The 22,260-nt window shown below is 41.1% G+C and overlaps 1 protein-coding gene across 1 annotated transcript in view; it reads right to left on the bottom strand.

Moving 5' to 3' along the window:
- LOC124287401 (titin homolog) overlaps window positions 1-22,260 on the bottom strand; it is a 124,149-nt gene that overhangs the window by 6,801 nt on the left and 95,088 nt on the right. Inside the window, exons 30-33 of the mRNA XM_046723935.1 lie at window positions 18,753-18,929; window positions 14,506-14,539; window positions 13,780-13,928; window positions 5,770-5,871 (exon numbers count right to left, since the gene is read on the bottom strand). Coding sequence (XP_046579891.1) covers window positions 5,770-5,871; window positions 13,780-13,928; window positions 14,506-14,539; window positions 18,753-18,929 — 462 coding nt within the window. The remainder of the gene's footprint in view (window positions 1-5,769; window positions 5,872-13,779; window positions 13,929-14,505; window positions 14,540-18,752; window positions 18,930-22,260) is intronic.

Raw genomic sequence — 22,260 nt, 5'->3', positions numbered from 1 at the left:
ATGTGCAGCTACTTGTCGTTGAGACATTCCCCCACGGACCATGCCAATGGCCTCATGACGTTGTGCAGACGTGAGCCTTGGTATGCTATGCGTTTCAATAGCCGTTTAATTTTTTGAACGATCGCAAGGGCAGGGGTTGAGCTTTCCAAAGTGAAAGTATTGTGTGGCATTCATTTGCTCTGTTTCTCTTTCCCGGAATGCACGTGCAACAACGTATTGCACGTCTCAAGGACGAACCCACTGACGTCACGGAACGTGGCACGTGCATGCATGTTGGATACATGTCACTAATCGCTGAGTTTAAATCCTTATGTGTCTACACAGGTTTGATAAGTTTAGATTTTTGTATGCACAGTTTCTTTTTGTGCCTAGTATATAATTCATGTACACAATGTTAAATTGTGGTCCTGTGGCTGTTGTAACAAAGTACACATATGATATATTTGAGGTTACACTTCACAGTACAGTACAGATTTCAGTACTTTTGTTGGGTTGAGTCCAATCCGGGATTCGAACCCACATTCTCAGGCACCTCATCTCAAGTACACGAAGTCAGCGTTAATGTCTGTGTACACTCTGACCTCACTGTTGACAGCAATATGAGCTTCCTAATGTACAGACTTTGGTGTGACTCTATATTCAGTGTAAACCACCCCGTAAAGATGATTATACGCTCTTATCTATTGTACGCCATAAAACACATACCAGATTACACGGCTTGTCACATCTGAAACACATAACACACACGGGCATGTTTTCCAGAGAAACTTAGCCGTCTAACCAGTTCCGGATTAAGAGAATGGTGTATTTTTTACTACAGACAATTCCAACAAGATCGTCTGAAAGGCTTGAGCCAGAATTAACATTATCAAATTATTCACCTTTGCGAAAGTTATCAATAACAAGCCAGTTTCTTAAAGAAAACAAACCCCTTTCCTGACCCGAATACACTGATACTGTCTGCTGAAACTTCTATAGACATCCTCATCAGCTACATGTACACCAGCAACTACATCAATCATCTCCCACAACGACATCTCCATCAACCAGGACATAAATAATGCATACGATCTACGTTTTGCTAGCCACACATGCTGTTTCATTTAATATACACAAATCGCAGGTATTGAAGACTTTTGTCAAAATGATCCCTTCTCTTCGGGAGAAACACTTTTGAGACTCATAAAATATTGAACACTGATACAGTGCTACATGAAACGTTAACCATACCTTTACAAGAAGGCTGTAATATAGCTATTAAATGAAGATCAAACTATTGGCATCGATTATTTCCAGTCGGTTGTTAATTACATGCAGCGAGAAAAGGGATCACATGCAGCGGGATAGCCGGCGATCAGAGGACGCGACTCGTTTGAAAGAAACTCACTGAATCAGTGAAAGCAAAAGATTCAATATGAGTAAGTCTGTACGAGACAATAGCGAGATCAGTAAGCAGAGCAGACGACCACACGACGAGCAGACGAAAATACTGGGGCAGATGACAGTACAGGGTGCAGACGGTAATTCGGACGCAGACAACACTCCGGAGAGGAGACGATCATACGTGGAGTAGATGACAAAACGGCGAACAGACAACAGTAAATTGAGCGTCAATACGGAGGCAGACGACACTACGGGGCGCAGACGATAATACGAGTAGACGACAATACGAGGAGTAGACGATAATACAAGGAGCAAACGACACTGTATGGCCCTCGTGGAGTCAAGCTTTAATCATCTTCAATCAGACATATTGTTCCCACTATTATTGTAAACGATCTAAACTTTCGAAGTTACGGTTGAGATGCGTTTGTTACTGGAATCGAGTTAATTCCCCTAAACCAATCCTTTATACACTATATGTCCTTCTCCCGCATTCCATGCTTCACAGTTTGAAGTCTATGCCAAATTTATGCGAGCAATTAAGATCAAACTGAAGAACTTCTTTTCATGATATCAGAAAGGATTTATGTAAAACACACTTTTTTCTACATGTTCTCAGAAAAGAACTGGAAGTATACAGGAAATGCTTCGAGCAACAATGAATTAGGGATTATCATCTCGTCTGTACAATAATGACATTGCTCAGGACAGATAATCTATAATCACGCGAAGCTGATATGTTATTCTCTAAGTAATTTCCTCTAATGTGATATGGTTTCGACAACACCAGTCATATCAACTTGACGCCCAAAGAATCTCATAAAGCGTACACTGAGAAGAAAAGGAAAAACGACAGCAACCATTACCAACTGCTTTTAGCGCAGAGATAGTTCCGGAAGTCACCAGCATACAATCTGGTCTCTATCAGAGTAGGTGTCAGCAGGGAGGGAAATTTGATATTATCTAAGTTCTAACGTCTTCACTAAGGTATCAGAGCATTTGTGGATAAATGCATACAGCTGGAATACAGCAACGCTTCCATAGCACACTCACAACACCATCAGGGTAACATCAAGACAGCAATTTCGACTGTTAGACACACAGCCTGAACTGTCTGCATCATATGAGATTACAACATCGGGAACATTTTCGACAGCGCGGATCTGAACAGAACCATAAGTACCCACACTGACCTACCCTGACCTATCGGGGACTGCAAGGACTCACCATGACCTTAGAAAAACCAACAGGACCTACACAGACCTACAGTGATCTAGGCACATCTACACACACCTACACACCTACACATACCTGTCCTGTTTCTTAGTTGGGCAGCACTACACCTATGTTTGGTAAGGTGGTGTATTATATCTCAACATAAACATTCAGTTAACATGGTTTGATGTATACTCTACAGAATAAGTAAGGGATAGATAATCGTAAATAACAGATGATTTCAGCAATACACCTCGAGTGATGGTACTGAACAGTGAAACGACTGTAACATGGAATAAACAGGACGTGTTAATTGTAAGGGTGCAAAACGTCGACAAGATGTGAGATGTGATCAATAATTCGTCTTAATTCTACTTCTGGTCAAACATTCGTTTGTACGGCGTCGTAATGTCGAAATCAATCTCCCAGTGACAACCTAAGAGAGTCTTGTCCACTCCTCAAAGGTGGACCAGCATGGCGCACCAACACAACTACGGGTGAAAGTATTTTGTGTCGCTAGTCTTGTCCGATAACACTTCCATGGACAATAAGCAGTTGCGTTGTGGCAGTCATTGCGATCCTGTCCCAGATCATTATACATCCACCCCGAAGCCTTTCACGTTGACTCGCGTTGCCATTCGCATGATGTTTGTCAGGGACGCCTTCGGACACGACCAGTAAAGTCCAGAGTGAATCTTGACCAATCTGAAACAGCTACACGAGGCTGTCTGCGATTCCTTCAGTGGTACAAGATGTGGTCCCTGGGCAAACATATTGCCTACACCCAGACGATTTCCATTCGTCTGGTCAGTAACATATCACGAGTGGCAAGTGGAGAACAGCGGTTTGACTTTCTGTGCGTTGTTTCTTCAAGCCTGGTTTCTGATTAATCGACCAACGAACTATGCTGTTGTGAGGGGCAGATCATTAGCAATTTGTGTCAGCAGAAAACCTTTCCCAAGTCTGCAAATGATTCACTTGGATACATTGTGAACATTGACTGCTTCCCGCTGAGTTCTACTAGATTGAAACATTCCAATGGCCTTCAGGCGTATAACTCGTTGTAGATGATGTATTCACAGTCTGATCACAAACAGTGCTTAAAGGGTTGAGAGCTTGCGTGTCACTGTGGATGAATCTACAGTTCCCACCCACCAATATGTATAGGGGCCGTACGATGTGTAGGGCATGAATTCGGTGCCTCTAGATCCGTAACTGTTTTATCCCAGACAACTACCCGGTACTTTTTTAAGCGGATCTCACAGAGATCCATACTAGTTTGAAAGATTGAAAGTATGCGGTTAAACACAAAGTAGTGTATGCGCTGGCATTGCTTTCAAAACAAACACATGAAGTATCCGAGTCTTGGTGAGTTGTTTTGTTTCTGACATCGGGTCTAAAATAGCACCACGGCCGCCTGGAGACCATCAACAAGATGCTGACCTTTAGCGATGTTTTTGAAAGGAACTGTAGAGGTGCCTTGCACGACATGTGATCGTTGTCACCATATCGCCATTCCATGAGATGTAAGACTATGTAAATATTTATCTTAAACCGCTCAAGGCCCGATGGGCTCTGTGAAGCGATGTGTAAATTAAATGCTGTAATAGAATAAAGCTGTGCATGTTTTCCTCATTTCTATTTTTGCTCAATTTGTGATGGAGCTTTGCGTCATCATCGTCAGCTGCAGCAGCAATTACGCCGACCCCCAAAGGCAGGCAAATCAATGAGTCTTCCTCCAGCCCTTGCTGAATGTCAGCGGCTACGGTAATACCAGGATCAGCGTGTCGTAGGTTCGAATCACAGATTTATCCGAGGTTTATGTTTCTTGGTGTAACCGTATCATCTCCGATTGTCACCGGTCCGAGCCATCCAAATATCCCTACACATTAATCTGTTTAGCTGGGATGTAAATCATATTATTATACTGCTTAAACCCTGACTTAACACTCATGGGTTGCCGAACTTTCAAGGAATTTAGCTAGTTTACTGCTGTCTATAATCAGAGGTGAGGTGAGGTGAAATTGGGTTTAACGTGGTGCTTAAGAATATTTCGCTCATATGACGACGTGTCTATAATTAGAAACTATGGATACCCGTCTATCATGAATAACTGTAGTCATTCATCTCTAATAAGTTGTTGCTATTATCCATCTTTATAGCGTACTGTGACAACCCATACGCAATAGGCCCCTGTAGTCATCCATCTGAGCCACTCCCCTTCTAATATAGGCCGGCGTGACATTTACCAGTGACACGCTGATGGTTTTATCTATTAATAATGAGCTTTTGTGGTATCCCATCCATAGTGGATTGTAATTATAGTTTGAAAAAATCGGCAAATCTTGCCCCTTTCCGTAATAAAACATTATTCGGATTTGAATGTTGGAAATGGAAGATGCTCGAGGGGGTATAAATATTAAGAAACATAGGTGGCGCTACCCCATGTGATCATAGCTAGCATTCACCGCAAGTAGTCACGGGATTGGCTAGAACTATATTGGTGATCCGTCACCTTTCATTACCACTAAGCACATACAACTACCACACTACCAGTTTTGAGTAGCTTTTCCGCCTGTGCTGGCAAGGTCGACTGGTCAAATTTAGTTCTGGATGACAATGGCCACGAGGTCTATTTTCCGCAAAATGGCCGATCACATGATTCAGAACTGCCTGGGGACAGTACAGTTTGTGGTTCAGCAGGGTGGTGTTAGAGCGGGAATGTTTAAATCTTAAAGTGTAAAAATTAAAACTAGTTTATGCTTATCCTGTTTTGTCATTTCATTTAACACTGCTGATACAAACATTGTCACCACAAGCCTATATATGATTATCATTGCACAGATTGAGAGCGCAATATATTGAAAATAACTATCTCTCAGTAACTGCAAACTTCCGTCCAGATGCACAAAACAAATAACATCGATTTCCAACAAAACGAATCCTTTAAAATTTTCCAAAGAGTAAACCAGGAAGTAATCATTTGCACGTCAATTTGCAATGGGTCGTGAATCGACTGGCTCTCTATAAACAAACTTTCTAAAAAACACCACTGTAAATTGCGAACGAAAATGTAAAGTAAAATGATGAAGAACGTTCCGAGGATTTTGCAATGGCTTTCTCTCAATCAATGCCACCATATTGCGCCTATGGGTATTGATTGCACCTTACCTCCTTGTACCGGGAGAACACAGCCTTGGCTTGACTCGGGCTGAGGGTGGTGAGCAGGTCAGCGCAGTATTCCACGTCATATTTGAATGCGTTTTCACCATCCTATGAAGAGACAACATACAGCAAATAGAAACATCCTAAACATGATACGATGAACAGAGAACGTGTACTGCGGTTAAATGGAGGCTCTAGTTGTAAGAATGTCAGTAAGTTTGTGAAAACCACCAGGGCCACTCCCCTCCTTTCTCCTCCCATCTCATCCTCAAGCTATACCAAGGTCAGCAAGGTTTGTGTTTTCATGCTGTAGTATGAATCGCACATTTGTATCACACATATTAACTAACAGCATGTTAAGGGCATTTGGAACTAACTCTTACATACCACACAGTGTTCGTTCAATGTGGAAAGTGAGTGAGTGAGTGTGTTTTTACAATTTATCCAAGAATGGTTGAGGCACATGACCTTCTTCAAGTGACATTTATAAGCTGGTATAATGAAGAGGAACAATTCTAATGGATAGACAACTTTTTATGGCAATAGATGCAACGTTTCGGCGTAGTATTTGTTTGATATAGATGCTAGCATCTACACCAAACGTCGCATCTATTGCATTAAAGAAGTTGTCTATCCATAAAAATGGAGTCACGCGAAGGCAAGTGTCGTCTTCATGCGATGGAATACAAATGGAGTGATTCTGGAAGTATGCTGTAGCAATTGGGTATCCCAGTGGTTAAAGAATTCGCACGTCACTACCACAGTCCCAGTTTTCAGTAGCTCTTCCGCCTGTGTTGACAAGGTCGACTGGTCAGTTTAGTCCTGGACGAATCGACACACTGGGGAACCATAGCATGGCATGAAAAAGCCGATTTCTTGACGTTTGGAACAGTATTGGTATTTCCAAGTATATCATAGTCAGCCTCAAGATACGGGTTTCCGTGTTTAATTGTTTTCGCTTGCCAATGCTTAAAGTTCATGAAAGACAATTAATACACTGTATGTTGTCAATATCAGCTGGTCTCTGCGTACGTTGTACCTACAGCGGTAATTATACAAAACAATTCCCCATCACTGTGTTACATTAATCACAACCAGCCATTCAATAAAAGATGCTTTAAAAGATACCTTGGTATAAGTAATTACTGCTCATCCAGCGCAGTACTGGGAGAGATTGGGCGGCATAACTTTGTGCAAATTACTTTTGTAAATGCGTTCGCTGTTGGTGCAGACTGATCCGTATGAATTCGAATAGATACCCACACGCTTGTTATACTATGATGAAAGATCAAGATGAGCACGGCAGTACAAATTCTCATATATCTATATCGCCCAAGATTGTGGAGATAGGAAATATTTTCCAAGATTGTTCAAACGGCGATGCATAGGTTTAGAAATTCAGAATTGGTGTCAAAAAATCAACACAAGATTTCTTTGCCGCTATAGTTCTTATAAATCATTACTAACTACAGAATTTTACTTTATGGATAAAAACCTTCTGATTTATTTTTCACAACGTTTCCTGGCTAGTTCTTGCCTCTTCTTCAGGTGGATAATGACATTCAACACCTGAAGAAGGGGCAAGAACTAGCCCAGAAACTTTATGAAAAATAGATCAAGAAGTTGTTATCCATAAGATTTGTCTTGTATTACTACACCAACTTCTAAATGCCTTTGACGAATTTCAGAATTTTATGTATTATCAAATTCTACAGATAAGATTTAAAAGTTGTTCTCACGAAGTTTCGTATACTTTCTCATAACATGAAGATTCAGAACTAACGTTATAAGAAAAGTAAAGAGAGCGTTGACCGATCTGCCCTAATATGTGATAAGTGTGACAATATGGCTGTCGAAGATGAATTTCATTTTATTTTGGGTTGTCCTTACTATAATATTAGCAGAAATAAAATTAATTCCAAATTATTTTTCATCACTATCCTTCCCGGGGAAAACAACAACAACTTATGTCTTCAACAAATGTTGATATTTTGATGGGACTTGCATTGATTTAAAAAGAAATCTTTATGCAAAATGATTCCCAGTTTTTGCCGTAACATGATTTCATATGTTATATAAACTGCATTATCATTTCTTGTACAATATAACTATTTTTTCTACATGTGTTATCATTGTACTTATCAGAAATATCTTCCACACAGAAATTTGTATTTCAACACAGCTTGTAATCTGGGCCACGAGGCATCCAATGCTGAATAAAGACTTAAAGACATTCAATACACGCACACTTGGTACAGACATTGTCTGGGGTGTTGAAAAGTCTGTTCGCGGAAAACCTTGGTTTCATATGTACACGAAGCAGTACCCGATAACACGACCGGACTTGTCTATAATGCTCATAAGAGATGTCTTGTATCATTTTCACAGAATCAAGTTAGGTCTACATCCTGGCGTTTAAACATGATAACCAGGCCCATGTGGTTGACACTCATGACGCAACCATACGACAGGGTAATAGGAAACTTTCACCCGAAGAGAGATTTTTTGCATACTGTTTAAGTCGAATAAACCTAAAATGGGTTGGGAACATGAAGCACATATTTTAGTCATTGTAGAATCATCGATACCATTATTACCATCCCAATTTATTATCAAAATGTAAAATATTAGCATCAAACCCAAACCCTTGCTCGTCTGGCTCTGTGCAGCATGTGAGTGAAGATCGGGGTTAGAATTGGTCTTCTGTTACCAATGATAGTCGAAAGATTCGACTAACGGGATCGGGTGGTCAGGCTCGCTGATTTGGTTGACACGTGTCAGCGTATCCCAATTTCGTTGATCGATGCTCATGTTGTTGATCACTGGATTGTCTGGTCCAGACTCGATTATTTACAGACGGCTGCCATATAGCTGGAATATTGCTGAGTGTGGCTTTGAACAACCAACCTACCTCTACAGCATGTCCACCATGATCATCCTTGTCTCTGTCGGGCTTGTATTCCAATACCATGTCTAGACAAGAGATTGTTATGGTGTGTAATCTGGGCCTTCCGACATTTCATTTGGGAGAACCTTATTTGTTTGATATAACTGAATTATTCAATTTCCAATAGCAGACCAGAAAGAGCCTTGATACGAAAACCCAATTCAATCAAGCTCTGCTTGACTATTCAGCAAGCCATCTTGAAGATGATCTGTATAGGGTAATTTAATATCACATCTATACTTATGGTAGACTGTAAGTCATAGTTTCGTTTGTCGCATTTTCTTACCCAGTCATTATAAAACAAAAGAATGGGGCAAAAGGTGGTCAGAATCTCGTTAAATGTGTTTATCAAATCGGGAAAATATCCATTACGGGATTTTATATGTCTTGACATATCAGACGATACCCTTTGTGTCGGTCATTTGTCACGTGATTAATCTTTATATTCCCGAACTATATTCTTCACCATGAAGTCATTCACCGAAATGTACGCCAGAGTGGGAGATTAGTGGGTCTTGTTTTATCTCCCCGACTGGACATGACCTCGGTCTCCCAGACCAATAAAGATCAGCCACTCTCAGCTCGATGAATTTGCTATCTGTACAGGTCAACATTTATCACGCCAACATTGGTCAGGCTTATGTCTGGACAATCAATTCAAGACGACAACAAGTTAGAGTTGTCTTCACCAATTGTGTTGTTTCCTGGTCATCTGACCTTTTATGTAGGGATGGGTGGAGAGGCCATCTGGCTATAGTGTTTGCTCGTTATACTAAAGCCATAGGTTTCATTCCTTCACCTTGATTGCGGTTACTACTCTGAAATCAAAAAATCGACGGATCGGTACGCGACCGTTTCAATGTCGGCGGTATTGATATTAATGGGATATTGATAAAGGCATTGTAAACTATACTCACTATGACAGACAGATACCGTGTTGTGCTTACGTTGTTTGGTTTACTGATGCGCCGATTTCGAACCTCAACTGATATTATGGGGACAGCTGTTTGTTTGTTTTTGATGTGGGTAGGTGTTTCTGCTAGTTGACATAGGCTCACGAGCAGTTATTTGTGTGACATGCCAGGTCATGGTCAGTCATGGAGGAGGAGCACTGACAGCACTATAAAGGCTCTTTCTGTAACCAAGGTCAGTATTAGGGTTCCTAAGGGTCCCAAAGGTTGTGTTCTTTGTCATTAGTCTGTAATACGAAAGCGACAACTATTTAAAAGGTTGTTTGTCCCCTGTCCTTGCCTCCACAGTTGCGATTGTGGTTTTGATCCGCCAATGGTTGCTACATACGGTAGACATTACAATTTATACAAATAGGACAGTGACAATATTGTTACAGATACAGTGGACACGATTGCAGACCTACGAAACAAGATTGTCACGCAAATGCAGGATGTACCAGATATATGACAGCGATATATATAAACGTCAAAGGACGGGGACGAAAAAACGGGGTATATTTCACGATCAAACATTGTTCTGTCATGATGTTGTGTCTGAACATTTGGACATATGATTACAACCTGAAGACCTCTTAAATTGGTCAACGCTATATTTTAGGACGATGAGTTGTTGCTGGGCAATGCATTGGGCGAACAATCGCAACCAAAAGTAGGCAAGATATAGCAATCTGTCTGGGAAAAGTTTACAGAAAATGGCTGTCAAGTGTTGTAGTGTTATTGAGAATATTCAGATAATACCAAACTTAACCCCTGTTGAAAAGAGTTGTTTATCATACGAACGTTGTCTGTCGTACATTAACACACTGCATTGGAAAAAAAAATCCACTGAAGACCGCACACCTTGTATATTTAATCCTGCAGTGTTTTATTGTGAGATAAACACCTCCACTTTGTCGTTTATTTCTTAAACGCACGCATGTCGTAGCTGCCATCAATGTATTTGACGAAATCTTTTCATTTCACTGGAAACCATGTGTATATCAGATGGGTACCTACATGTAACCACTTCATTGACCATTTATATAACTATTTATGTGAAATCGTATGATCCATTAGTCTGTTTCATCTGGTTATGGTACTGAAATAACAGAAATGTTCTACTCCAATACGTTCTTATTTAGCCAGAAACTATCAAGAGACATATATCTGCAGTACCCAACTTTAGAGTTGATTAATTATGATACCTGCTGTATCGTGTACAATCACATTATCGAGTAATTACCGGTTTCGAGGTGGCATTCCAGAAACAGTCCATATTAATAATATACAGTTGTTGCAGTGATTAAGGTGTTTCAGTATTTCAGTATCACGTTGTGTCAGTTTCATGCTGGAAGTAGCACAGGTCCTTCCACGTTTAGTACTTATTTACGTAGTGGCAAACGTACATAACTTCCTTAAGTGGCATTTACAAGCTGGTATGATGAAGTGGAACACATTTTATGGATAGACAACTTCTTTGTTGCAGTAGTAGTTGCGACGTTTGGTATAAACAAATATACATCATATATGTACACGATATATTCCTGAGTCAGTATATACAAAGACTTCAATTCGTGTCAGGAAATATGAATATTCATCCACATACAAAACCTCACAAATTAGTTGTTCTCTCCAAAACAGTCTAATTTATGTAAAGCTACCACATAGGATCCACGATTAACAGCGACGATAGTTGGCTGGATAGCGCCGCACTCAGCAATATTCCAGCGACATGGCGGGCTGACAGAGTTGAATGCCGAACAGGCTTTACTGCGATAAGCAAAACCTAAGAATAAAACAAGACGCCGGCGACTGTTGCGACCCACCTACGTCTACATCACAAACTGCGTCCCACCGATTACGTCATCACCAAGTCTGAGGAGACACGAGAAACCATATAGTAACGTTGGGTTCTGTACCATGACCTGATACAATGTCAAAGTGTCCATCTACTCTGAGAGAGAGATTTGGTGGTTTCGACTTTCCACATGGGTACAGTCCCATGAAGCCCATTTCTAGTGTCTTGTACATTGCTAAAAAGGCGGTGTGAATCTCTACTCACTCACTCACTCTAAAATATGTTGATATTAGATATTTGCCTTATCTTATCGATTGGTAATTTAGAAAAAGACCCCAATACCACGTACACAATTCATCGGTTAAAGCGGCTGTCGGTTTTTCTTCCGCTAAAGATGAATAAGAACATACATATAGAGATATTCCTACACGAATGTCTGTGAGAAAACCATTTATGTGAACGCATCTAAAGCGAAAGCGAGTTAGATACGTTTTGATAAACGAGTTGTAAGATAAATGGTATCTGACAGACACGAGCACAGTAATCTGTTTCTTATACACCATAAAATCGCACCATTTCATAGTTGAATAGATACAATTTCATATTTTCTCATAGTACCGCAATTTAATACACAACACAACGTTTATGAATGAGTGACGTCGCTTGGCTTCCCAATCATTACTCATCTCCAAGGTGACCCTCCACAAAAAGGTTTCTGCCACATTTGTGTATTATCAAGACGATGATGACAATTCAAACTAGATAAGATCAATGACAATTGAATAAACACCCATAAACGACGACGTTGCCATTTTGACGTAGGTGATTTTACATCTTGCAAGCAAACACTAATTGAGCGTGTGGCGTCATTATAATAGTTTTGTAGTGTCGCTCATTGACTTTGGATATAGTTGTTGTCATCGGTAGATTGTTTGGATATCTTTGCACATTGGAGATCTGTACTTGTGTAAAAGATGACATTCAATGTTCTCCGATGGCCCGGAGTCAAAAATATTTAGTGTCTCAATAAAGTGTAATCCGAGTGCTCGAATGTGACATTGGGGAAGTGACGTTCACTGTCGAGGGGGGACTACTCTTCTTTGCCACAGCCATCTTGTTTTTACAGAGCCCTAAACTGCCACTTATGATGCTACTGATGTTACGGTATTGCGAGGATGAAATGTGAGTTGATTACATCCTGCATGGGCTAATTGTGGAGATATACTGTGCCTGTAGATGTGGAACTGATTCGAAATGCTATGTGTCGCCATTTGCAACACACGTTTCACGTTGTACCTTATTTCACCCAGAGTGTTTTGTTTCTGATTGTCATGAGTGAATTTGTTAACATAAAAATAATCCTCTGTTTACGTTACAATCACCGAAATAACAGGTAAGTGTAATAATGCTTGGCACGAGTAACAGGTTTGGTTGAAGCATGAGTAACTTTTCAATGAAATGTCATCAGGAAAAGAGTCCGTCATAATCTGACCCTAGGTCATCCTCATGGAGTAGCCAATCACAGCCTTAGAAATCGATATCACACATATGTTTGATACCAGTTTTCTCCCATGGGTTTCTCACCTACAGGTGTATAAGAAACATTATATCTTCATTGTTTTACAACAAACATTGCATGGGATCTTAATCGTGGTTATGAAAAACACTTTGAGCAAACATTTGTCAATTTGACACACTGGAATCACGACATGGATCCCTGGTAGGATTCGCTTTGAAATACAATTTCATTGAACATATCAACATTTCCAAAAATTCATTTTCTGTAGTTTCAAGGTACATCGTTTTTTGCACCACTGTGTTTATGCACGTATAATAATTAAATAGTATCGTCTTTGACGTGGAAACACGCTGGGTTGTCACGATGGAACAACGTTACACGAGATCCGTTTGTTGTAGTCGTCTGAGAGACAGTGCAGGTTTGCGTAAATACAATCATGTGGTGAATACAATGAGATTTGTACAAGCGGTGTTGGGCGGCTGGTACAGTATCTCACACCGAGATGATGCAGTTTAGCTACAATGATATTAATGTAATGTTTGGCGTAACTCCAGTTCTCCAGCAGACGTATTACTCCCCAAACCTTAAGGTCCATTCACACCATACGAACCAGTTTTAAGCGGTACGAGGCGCCGTTGGGATAAAAGCTTTTATATACTGCTTTGTAACGGGGTCAAGTGATATGAACGTATCCATAGTAATTCTGATTTTTAAAAAAAGCAATTGTCAGAATATTGATGACGCTTTGCCGATGTTCAGAATTCAAAGATTTCAAACAAAACAGAGAAGCAAAACTACATACTCCATAAAGTTTCTTGGCTGATTCTTCAACATCTTTTTCCTTGACTTGTGTCGTCTGCGAACGTTTTCCCGCCAAAATGTTGAGAAGAACTTTTTGAATCAGGCCACTGGTCTCGGACGAAACCGCTTTACTCAGGTCCTTCTTGTGCGCTGGAGATTAAATAAATGATATATAAGGTGATACGCGATAGAGTCAGGATGCCCTTCAGAAGAAACAAACAATTACTTTCTACACAAACCAATGTTTCCTAGGACCCATTCGTCTTCAGTGTTGCAGTTCTCTGTGTAGAGTTGCGTCCCGTAGGGTAAGAGGAACTAGTGATCGTGTTTTTCGTATTCCAGATTCGTCCTGATTACGTCTGCGACATATGACTGGGTAAAAACTGGTAGTCTAGATCACGGACCACGTACAACTAGAGTGTGGGTTCGAACCCCAGATGTGACTCAACCTAACAAAGTACTAGAATCTTTAATGAAAAAGTTTAATCCCAAATATAACACATGTTGCATTTGACGAGAATCCCATCCAACCTGAGCAAACTGCCAAGTTGCACGCGTCTTCCTATCCAGTAGTTTTGGCAATATTACTGATTGTACGAAGCCAGCGAAGAGCTATAGTGGCATGGAAATATTACTGTTTGCAAGAAGTCCAGGATTGTTTATGAGACGTTGGTATGACACATGGTATCTGTAAAACCTCCATGCATATAATGCATAGCTGACTCACCTTCTTTATACTTCTTGCACAGACTCTTCAGATCCTGAAAAATAACAACGATTTATTATCATGTTTGTGAATGTAAATTATCACGAAACCAAAACGGCTAAACTTTGCTAACTGTAAATATCAAACATCAACTTATGACTTATCACTATGAATGGGATTTTACAAGACGAATGGGCTGGACAAAACAAAACGTATATTATTAAGCCTAGGCATTTGTTATCAATATTAAACTAAAATGATATAAAATTATAAAATCTGTTTCTCGACAGTCCGTATATATGTAGATGTTGGTCAATTGCTGGAGGGGTTGTGCCATCTTTCAACGTTTTTTCTATGGTCAAAAAATGGAGCCAGTGACCTTCTGTTGTATCCATTACAAGTGGCCCCATGACACAGATACTTGACATTTATGACAGTTAATGATTCCGACAAAGTAATAATCGGATGGAATTTGAGTCTGCAGGCAGAATTGTATTGAATTCAAGTTCAACCGACACAGCGTTGATAGCACAGGGGTATATAATTGTAGGATGCAAGATACCAATTCCATACCATAGAAAAGGGCCCTCAATGTTAGTCAGAGATTCGGTTGGGTTGAACGCCGATTGGAACAATATCCAGAGCAAGTCTTAGACGTTCACCACTTTGGTGAAACCAACATTCATGTGGATGGTTCTCATCAGACAATTCCAGGGACCCATGAAGGGCATTGCGCACCGAACTACGGCGCCCTAGACAACACTCGACGGCGGCGAAGACAGCTAGCTCCAACACTCACAGTGTGCACGTACATCTGTACCAGACATGTTGCCCGATTACACTCATCAAAAGAGGTGAGGTGAAATTGGGTTTTCGTCGTGCTTGAGAATATTTCGCTCATATGACGGCTTGCATGCGTGTGTATGTGTATGTGCGGCTGCTTGTACTAGCCCAGACTTAAGCTGGTTTTGTAGTGCTAGCCCACTAAGATACCATGCCGCAGTGAAGTATGAATACCCCACTCAGACACATTATACTGACTCCGAGCCGACCAGTCCTTGTTGTACCCATTAATGCCGAGCGCCAGGCAGGGACCAACAAATACCATATTTTAACGTCTTTTGGTATGACGCGGTCGGGGATCGAACCCGCGACCTTCCGCTCTCCGGGCGGACGCTCTAACCACTGCACCACGGAGGCGGTTACACTCATCAAAAGTACAAATCGGGAACGTGTTGCTGTACTAACAGCTAGTATCGTCATTTCTTCGACTACTCTTTAAATGTCAAGAATTACTACCTGTTGTACTTTAGTCAAATGTTATATGGTCTTGGTTTGATTATTGACAGAATGCCGTCGTATTAATGGACTACTGCTGTGTTTAACAACAAAAATCGTCACACCAGACCAAGCAGGGTACGGATGGCCTAATAGTCCAAGGCGTGACAATTCGCTGATTTAGTCGTGTGTTCGAACGCCACATTCGCCATGGTTATGTTTATAGGTGTGTCAGAAACGTGTTTGTTTGTGGGTTTCATGTGTTAAATGTCTAATACGGGCGTCACTTTGGGCTTTCCTCCAGCTGATGTAGCTGAAAGCATCATGAAGCCAAGCTGGTGGATAGTTGTTCATGCTGTCAACCTCTGGTTGATCAATGATGAACACAAAATACATATGTCGACAATACAGATGGATTTATCAATAGAGCGAGTGTTAGCTCCTTAAATCCATAAATGAATATTGCCTTTTCTTGCAATTGAATCAAAGAACATATGACAACACTCGAGCCTTCAAACAAGAAAGCTAATTGGTGGAGTTGCTGGAGAGAACGAAGATGCTGGGGATTACTCATGACCCCCTGGATCCAGACATGAAAGCGATAACTATGTCAGCTTCTCACCCCGGGACAGATGAAAAGGGCAAGGAGCCACATCGACAGCCAAAGGCAGAGACTCGCTCGTACACAACGACAAGTTAAGATGGCGCCTTGGCATTGCAAGGTTTCCATACTTGAGTTCCCCTGACAAACATCGTCGATAGAGCTTCTCTCCTTTCAAGTCGTGTCAACACCAAGCTCCCGACACAAATAATGCTATCAGATATGTTTGTATCTTTAATGATAGGCTGTTTAAGCGATATTGAATACTGATCTCATTGTGTGCGCTGAAAGTGGAATCACTAGATGCTGTCAGCAGTGAACTGAGGATTCAGAAGATTGAAAGATGCATGGGGATTACTTGGAGAGGAGGAGAGGAGATCGATAGACTGAAGAACAGCCTGCTCATGTTCATAAGGCTGGATAATAGTCACTTAACCCTATAGTTCAAATAACTCAACTTTTAATATTAACATTTAGTATTCAAATCTGGATATGTGTGGTTTCCGTGTAGCTCCAGATATAACGGCGAATCATAGTTTCATTGACTGAATGTTGTGCAATGCCACATTCAGCACTATTCCAGCATCCTGGGACTAATCAGGCCTAGAACACACAAACCCCTGAACGCATCCTAGTATTGTGTGTGATGGAACTGGTCAGGCCACAGGCCACAGCGTCCCGTTAGCCTAGTCTATTTTTTAAATGGCATCTTCCCACCATAAGTGTGTTATTTGAGACCGAGTTCCTATACTGTTTCAAAAATGCCAATAGGATAACATTGTAATGTATTGCTGTTCTGTGCAGTTATGATGTAGTACAGTAGTACATGAGTTATAGCCATAGATGGATATGGAATAGAAAGGACCATGTGTTACACAATGAGTAGACCATGTTGGCTGTCTGTCGTAAGGATGTAGACGACAGAGATGAGAAGTTAAACAGTTCAGGTTGGTCAACTTTTTTTCATACAGCATGACATGGCCCGAATTAAGCTCAACCAATGTCTTGTCCGCTCATCTTGCAGCGCCTAGGCCCGTAACGAAGTTGGTGGTCTTTGACGTCGGCGTTCACGCAACTCGATCATGTCCCGGGCGTGCTGTATTAGAAAAGGGCAGGATTCATGGCGGGAACCGTGTTCTGGGGATGTCTTGCTGCTGCAGGTAGTCAGTTGCTTTAAGTGCGGGGTGGGATCGAGCCTAAATTGTCTTGAAATACAACGCGTGGGTCGGCGTGGCACGCAAACGGCAAAACTTTTGGCGCCAGTAAGTTGTCTCGGTTGCATTGTCCATGGACAATTTGCAGGGGCATCCTTGCAGTTATAATGATACCGCCCAATATCACAACAGACATAGCCTCAGATATGACATGTTGCCTTAAACTGACGTTGTACAGGACGTCTCCATACACGTCCACGTCCACGTCCACGTCCACGTCCACGTCCACGTCCACGTCCACATCCATCACACGAGACCTTCGGTGATTCTGTCAGTGTCCGTGTGTAATGATGGTACTAGAAGTGGTCGCCGAACATAAAGACAATTTCTTATCGTCTTGTCAGTCTATAGTTATAGTGACCTGACGCGAGTAAACATCGATGTGTTTGGTTTTCGGGGGTTCTATATTTTACTTCATGTGTCTGCAAATTACAGACTGAGACACACTGAACATACTGGCTACCCCACGCTACGGTCTTCCATCTTGAAGCATGCCAGTAGGCCTTAGGCGTTCATCACGACTAGATGAGGTATTCCCAGTCGGATCACAAATGCTGCATTAAAGCAAGAGCAGCGAGCTTAGGTGGTTCTGTGGAGGCAAGATTCACAGAGCGATTTCATGACCCTTCACTGATGACAAAATGAAAAATAGCGGCTATCCATGTTTCGAATGTGTTGTTGAGATTGATATAAATAACTCTTGTCTTCATTCCTACAACCTTACCTATTTGTCCGAAGAACGATTTATAGAACATACTTTATGGATAACAACTTCTTTTATTCGTGAGTGCGACGTAGATTATTCCACACACGCACGCACGCACGCACGCAAGCACAGTGGACAATGGTGGTTATTGCTTATCCAACACTATCTATCTGTGGTGTGCAAATATATCAATAAATGCCTGTTGTGTAGGGCTGTCGACAAGTGTGACTTTGGCAAATATGTCATTATCTACCTGTGGTATAGTGTTGTGGACAAGTGTGACTGTTGCAAATATATCATTATCTACCTGTGGTATAGTGTTGTGGACAAGTGCGACTGTTGCAAATATATCATTATCTACCTGTGGTATAGTGTTGTGGACAAGCGTGACTGTTGCAAATATATCATTATCTACCTGTGGTATAGTGTTGTGGACAAGTGTGACTTTTGCAAATACATCATTATCTACCTGTGCTGTAGTGCTGTGGACAAGGGAGGCATACAGCAAAAGCCTCTCGTCAGTTCCAACTCCATCCATGGCTCGATGCATTCCCTCGACAGCAAACTCTGTTGGTTCCATAAGCAGCAAGACCACCGTTTCCTCCAAGTCCCCGGTAAGCTCCCCTTTTAAATGGGCCATCAGTTCCTGCAAAGCAAAAGGAAAGTAAACTCACCAAACGTAAACATAAATTTAAATGGGGGAGTGAATTCATTTATTGCAAATTCTTTGTTATTAGGAACACACAGTTTTGGAATATATATTTACTCCTTCATCTGGTGAAAATGATCCATTCAACTGATGGAGTACTAAGCATTTACTCTGAAATACTGTCTTCCCCACAACACATTATAATCTGACACCCACACGATTCTCTTCCATATGTTATCAGTTCTAATTGTCATTAAATACATACATGCAACTGCTTTGGAATGTTGGTCAAGTGATGTCAACAGACAAGCATGCACCCGTTTGGTGAGCGGCGTTGATCATTCTACATCCGGCCAAATTTTCCCGACAGATACAAAGCACTCTTTTCAATAAACTATAATCACATACTGTCTAACATTGAAAAAGAGTATAATAAACAACGGGCTCTTCCTGTTATACAATAACCCGCAACACCCTGACCAGACAAAATTGTCTGATAATGTCAAGTCATCAAATGAAGCAGGATTTAATACAATAACTAAATCAGATAGACCACGAATTGTATCGAATCCTTACACAAGAATGAACTTTTAACCCACATCACAGATCCAGGAAAAGCTTTTTTGGAACTGTGGCCCCGAGACGGTTCACTTACACCTCAGAATGACGCTGATGAGTTGGTTTCATTTGGGAATAAGGACTTAGGAAATCAATTTCCCAAGGTAATCAACGCCCGACGTTTCAAGGGTTCAACAGTTAACAAACTGATTCTCACCTAAACACACATTTCCTTATTGAATTTACTCGCTAACTCGTCCTCATGAAGACTCTCACTGGACTGGTCAATACTAATCGGCTGGACTATAGCTGTGCTGGAAGACTATACATTTCACTGACAGGATGGTGGAAACCGAATATTACACTCATGGTCAGTAGGTAGATTTAGTCCAACACGCTATAGCCTGGTACAGCATTACTCGCTGAAGTGGGATATATGGGAACAGCATCCTTTAGGATTCCTCCCAGCTGGGTAGTCTGCGTCCAGAATGATAAGTCTATTCCGGGTTTTGTACTATTTTATCTCACCTGATTCCCTGGGGATTCTGTTTAGACTAGACCACAACCAGCCCATGGCTGTCGTATTAGGAGACTAAATGAATCTGTGGTTAGGCTCGGTGACTTTACTTTACCCAACGATGAAAGTTTGCTCACAATATCAATCATTCGTTTGACTGATCTGCCTTAAGAAACCGTCGTCGTACAGCTCGAACAGTGCTGAGTGCCTCGTTTAACAGGAAACGAACAAACCAATACTGATTGTGTAAACTTTTGAGCAAAAACCGTGTGATGCTTTACATTTTGGTAGACAGGGCATGATCAGCTGAACAGGTGCAAACTGTAGACACCGAAAGCTGCAGGTGTATTGTTTGATAATTAGGCAAAACTGACCACGGGAAACTTCTAAGTCATCACCTTAGTCATACAGTTGTATGATAGTTAATGTTTTATATCTATCGTTTATTCTTTGTTATTGCTAATCGGTAAGTCATAGTACGATGCAACAACAGACGAAAACTGGATCATAATGCCAAATGAAGGAAGACAACTAGACCTCTGATGGGACCTCTGATGGGGCCAGGACAAACATAGAAGGGGTCATATCCACCGGCCCTTGTTTTCGCACAGTGACCTCACCAACAGTAACATCTTGTGTGTTATAACGGAAATCATTCACAGAGTGATTTAGTTTTCACTCACGTTTGTTTCAGCCATCGCTTTATTACATTTACAATTCAGTCGGGATCAGTATACTGCAAGCTATTCGGTTTGTGATAGTGAGCATGTGATAGGTGAATAGTGATCGCCACCTTAAAATTGGTGAGTCACGTTATTGGAACAAATCATTTTGGGTCAATTTTCTTTTGTTGGTCATCATTATAGCGTCGCCTCAGTCTCGTCTTTTATGAAATGTCATGAACAGATAATATTAGACTTGTAAAAACAGATAATCTCTTTCTAAATCACACTAAATATGAAACCCAAGATCATATTATTCCGGGCGTATTGTTTCTATATGTCAAATATAGAATATATAGCAAATCAAAGTCATGTCAGTACATAAATTCTACCGTTTAATGTTTTCTTACTGCGACCTTGCTTCAAGGCGAGAGTTGCACGTGCCAGCCAACGCAATGTTTCCGGTCAATAATAAACGATAGGTTGTAGAGTGCAGATGAATTAGTTCACCGCTATCACGGATCCGACTGACAGACCAAGAGTGAAGGCAAGAATTTTATGGATGTCAACGTCTTTTGAGGAACACGTTTCGGAGTGTATTCTTACTCCGTTCATCAGGTGAATGTAAAAAATAGGACACAGATACCTATATACTGACTGATTGACTGAGTTTGGTTTTACGCCGCTTTTAGCAATATTCCAGCAACATCACGGCGGGGCACACCAAAAATGGGCTTCACACAATGTACCCATGTGGGGATTCGAACCCGAGATACCTGTATAAGTACACGTGAAACCACAATAGTGATAAGATAACACCAAGGGAAGCCAGTGGTTAATTGGCGCTGACTGCTGAGTGCAATGGACAGTTAGAGCGAGGGGTTAATCCAGGCAGCAGGTGCTCGGTTCGCTCTGTCTATGTTAGGTGTCAACATAACTGAACTCGTGGGTTTGACTAAAGTAGTGAACATCAAAGACCGGCATCACTTGATGCTTATCTCCCACATCCAGCTGACACCATGATGTAGCTACAGTACAATCCAAGCAGCGTTACATCACTCACAACCGTTAGATTATAAAACTTAAGTCTAACAGTCCTGCATCACAAGATGATATTATGCAATTGTGTATTCAGAAGTTTCAATGGAGCTGCATTCTGATTGGTCTAAAACGTCTTTACAATGGACGGAAAGCAAGGGACTGGATTATTCTCCACGTGTAAATACTTTCCTCGTTAAATATCATAATGACAAAAGAAAAAAGGAAATCACCGCTAAAATTTCGTGCTAACGTCGTTGACATGGTGTTGCGAAAGACGTTACTTTACGCCAACGCCTGCAATTTCAAAACAGCATAATGATTATCTCGTATATATACAGAACCCAAGTATATTACCTACACCACATCTGTGATAAGTCGGTTGTCCCCCTTGTTTTCTTTCTATTTATCAGTAAGTGAACGACTTCATTCGACTAACTGTTAGGGAGAACACATGCATTACAGTAATGGATGGCGGCTTCGAAATGCCAAAAGTAGAATGCATGTACATACAAAAGACATACAGTTCTGATCTAAGTGTTTGTCGGTTTGT

This window comes from Haliotis rubra, unplaced genomic scaffold, assembly GCF_003918875.1.
Source record: "Haliotis rubra isolate DU_JTF1 unplaced genomic scaffold, ASM391887v1 Scf40, whole genome shotgun sequence".
Taxonomy (NCBI): domain Eukaryota; kingdom Metazoa; phylum Mollusca; class Gastropoda; order Lepetellida; family Haliotidae; genus Haliotis; species Haliotis rubra.
Note: the sequence above shows the minus strand (reverse complement) of the source record. Positions and strands in the feature narration are given on the sequence as shown.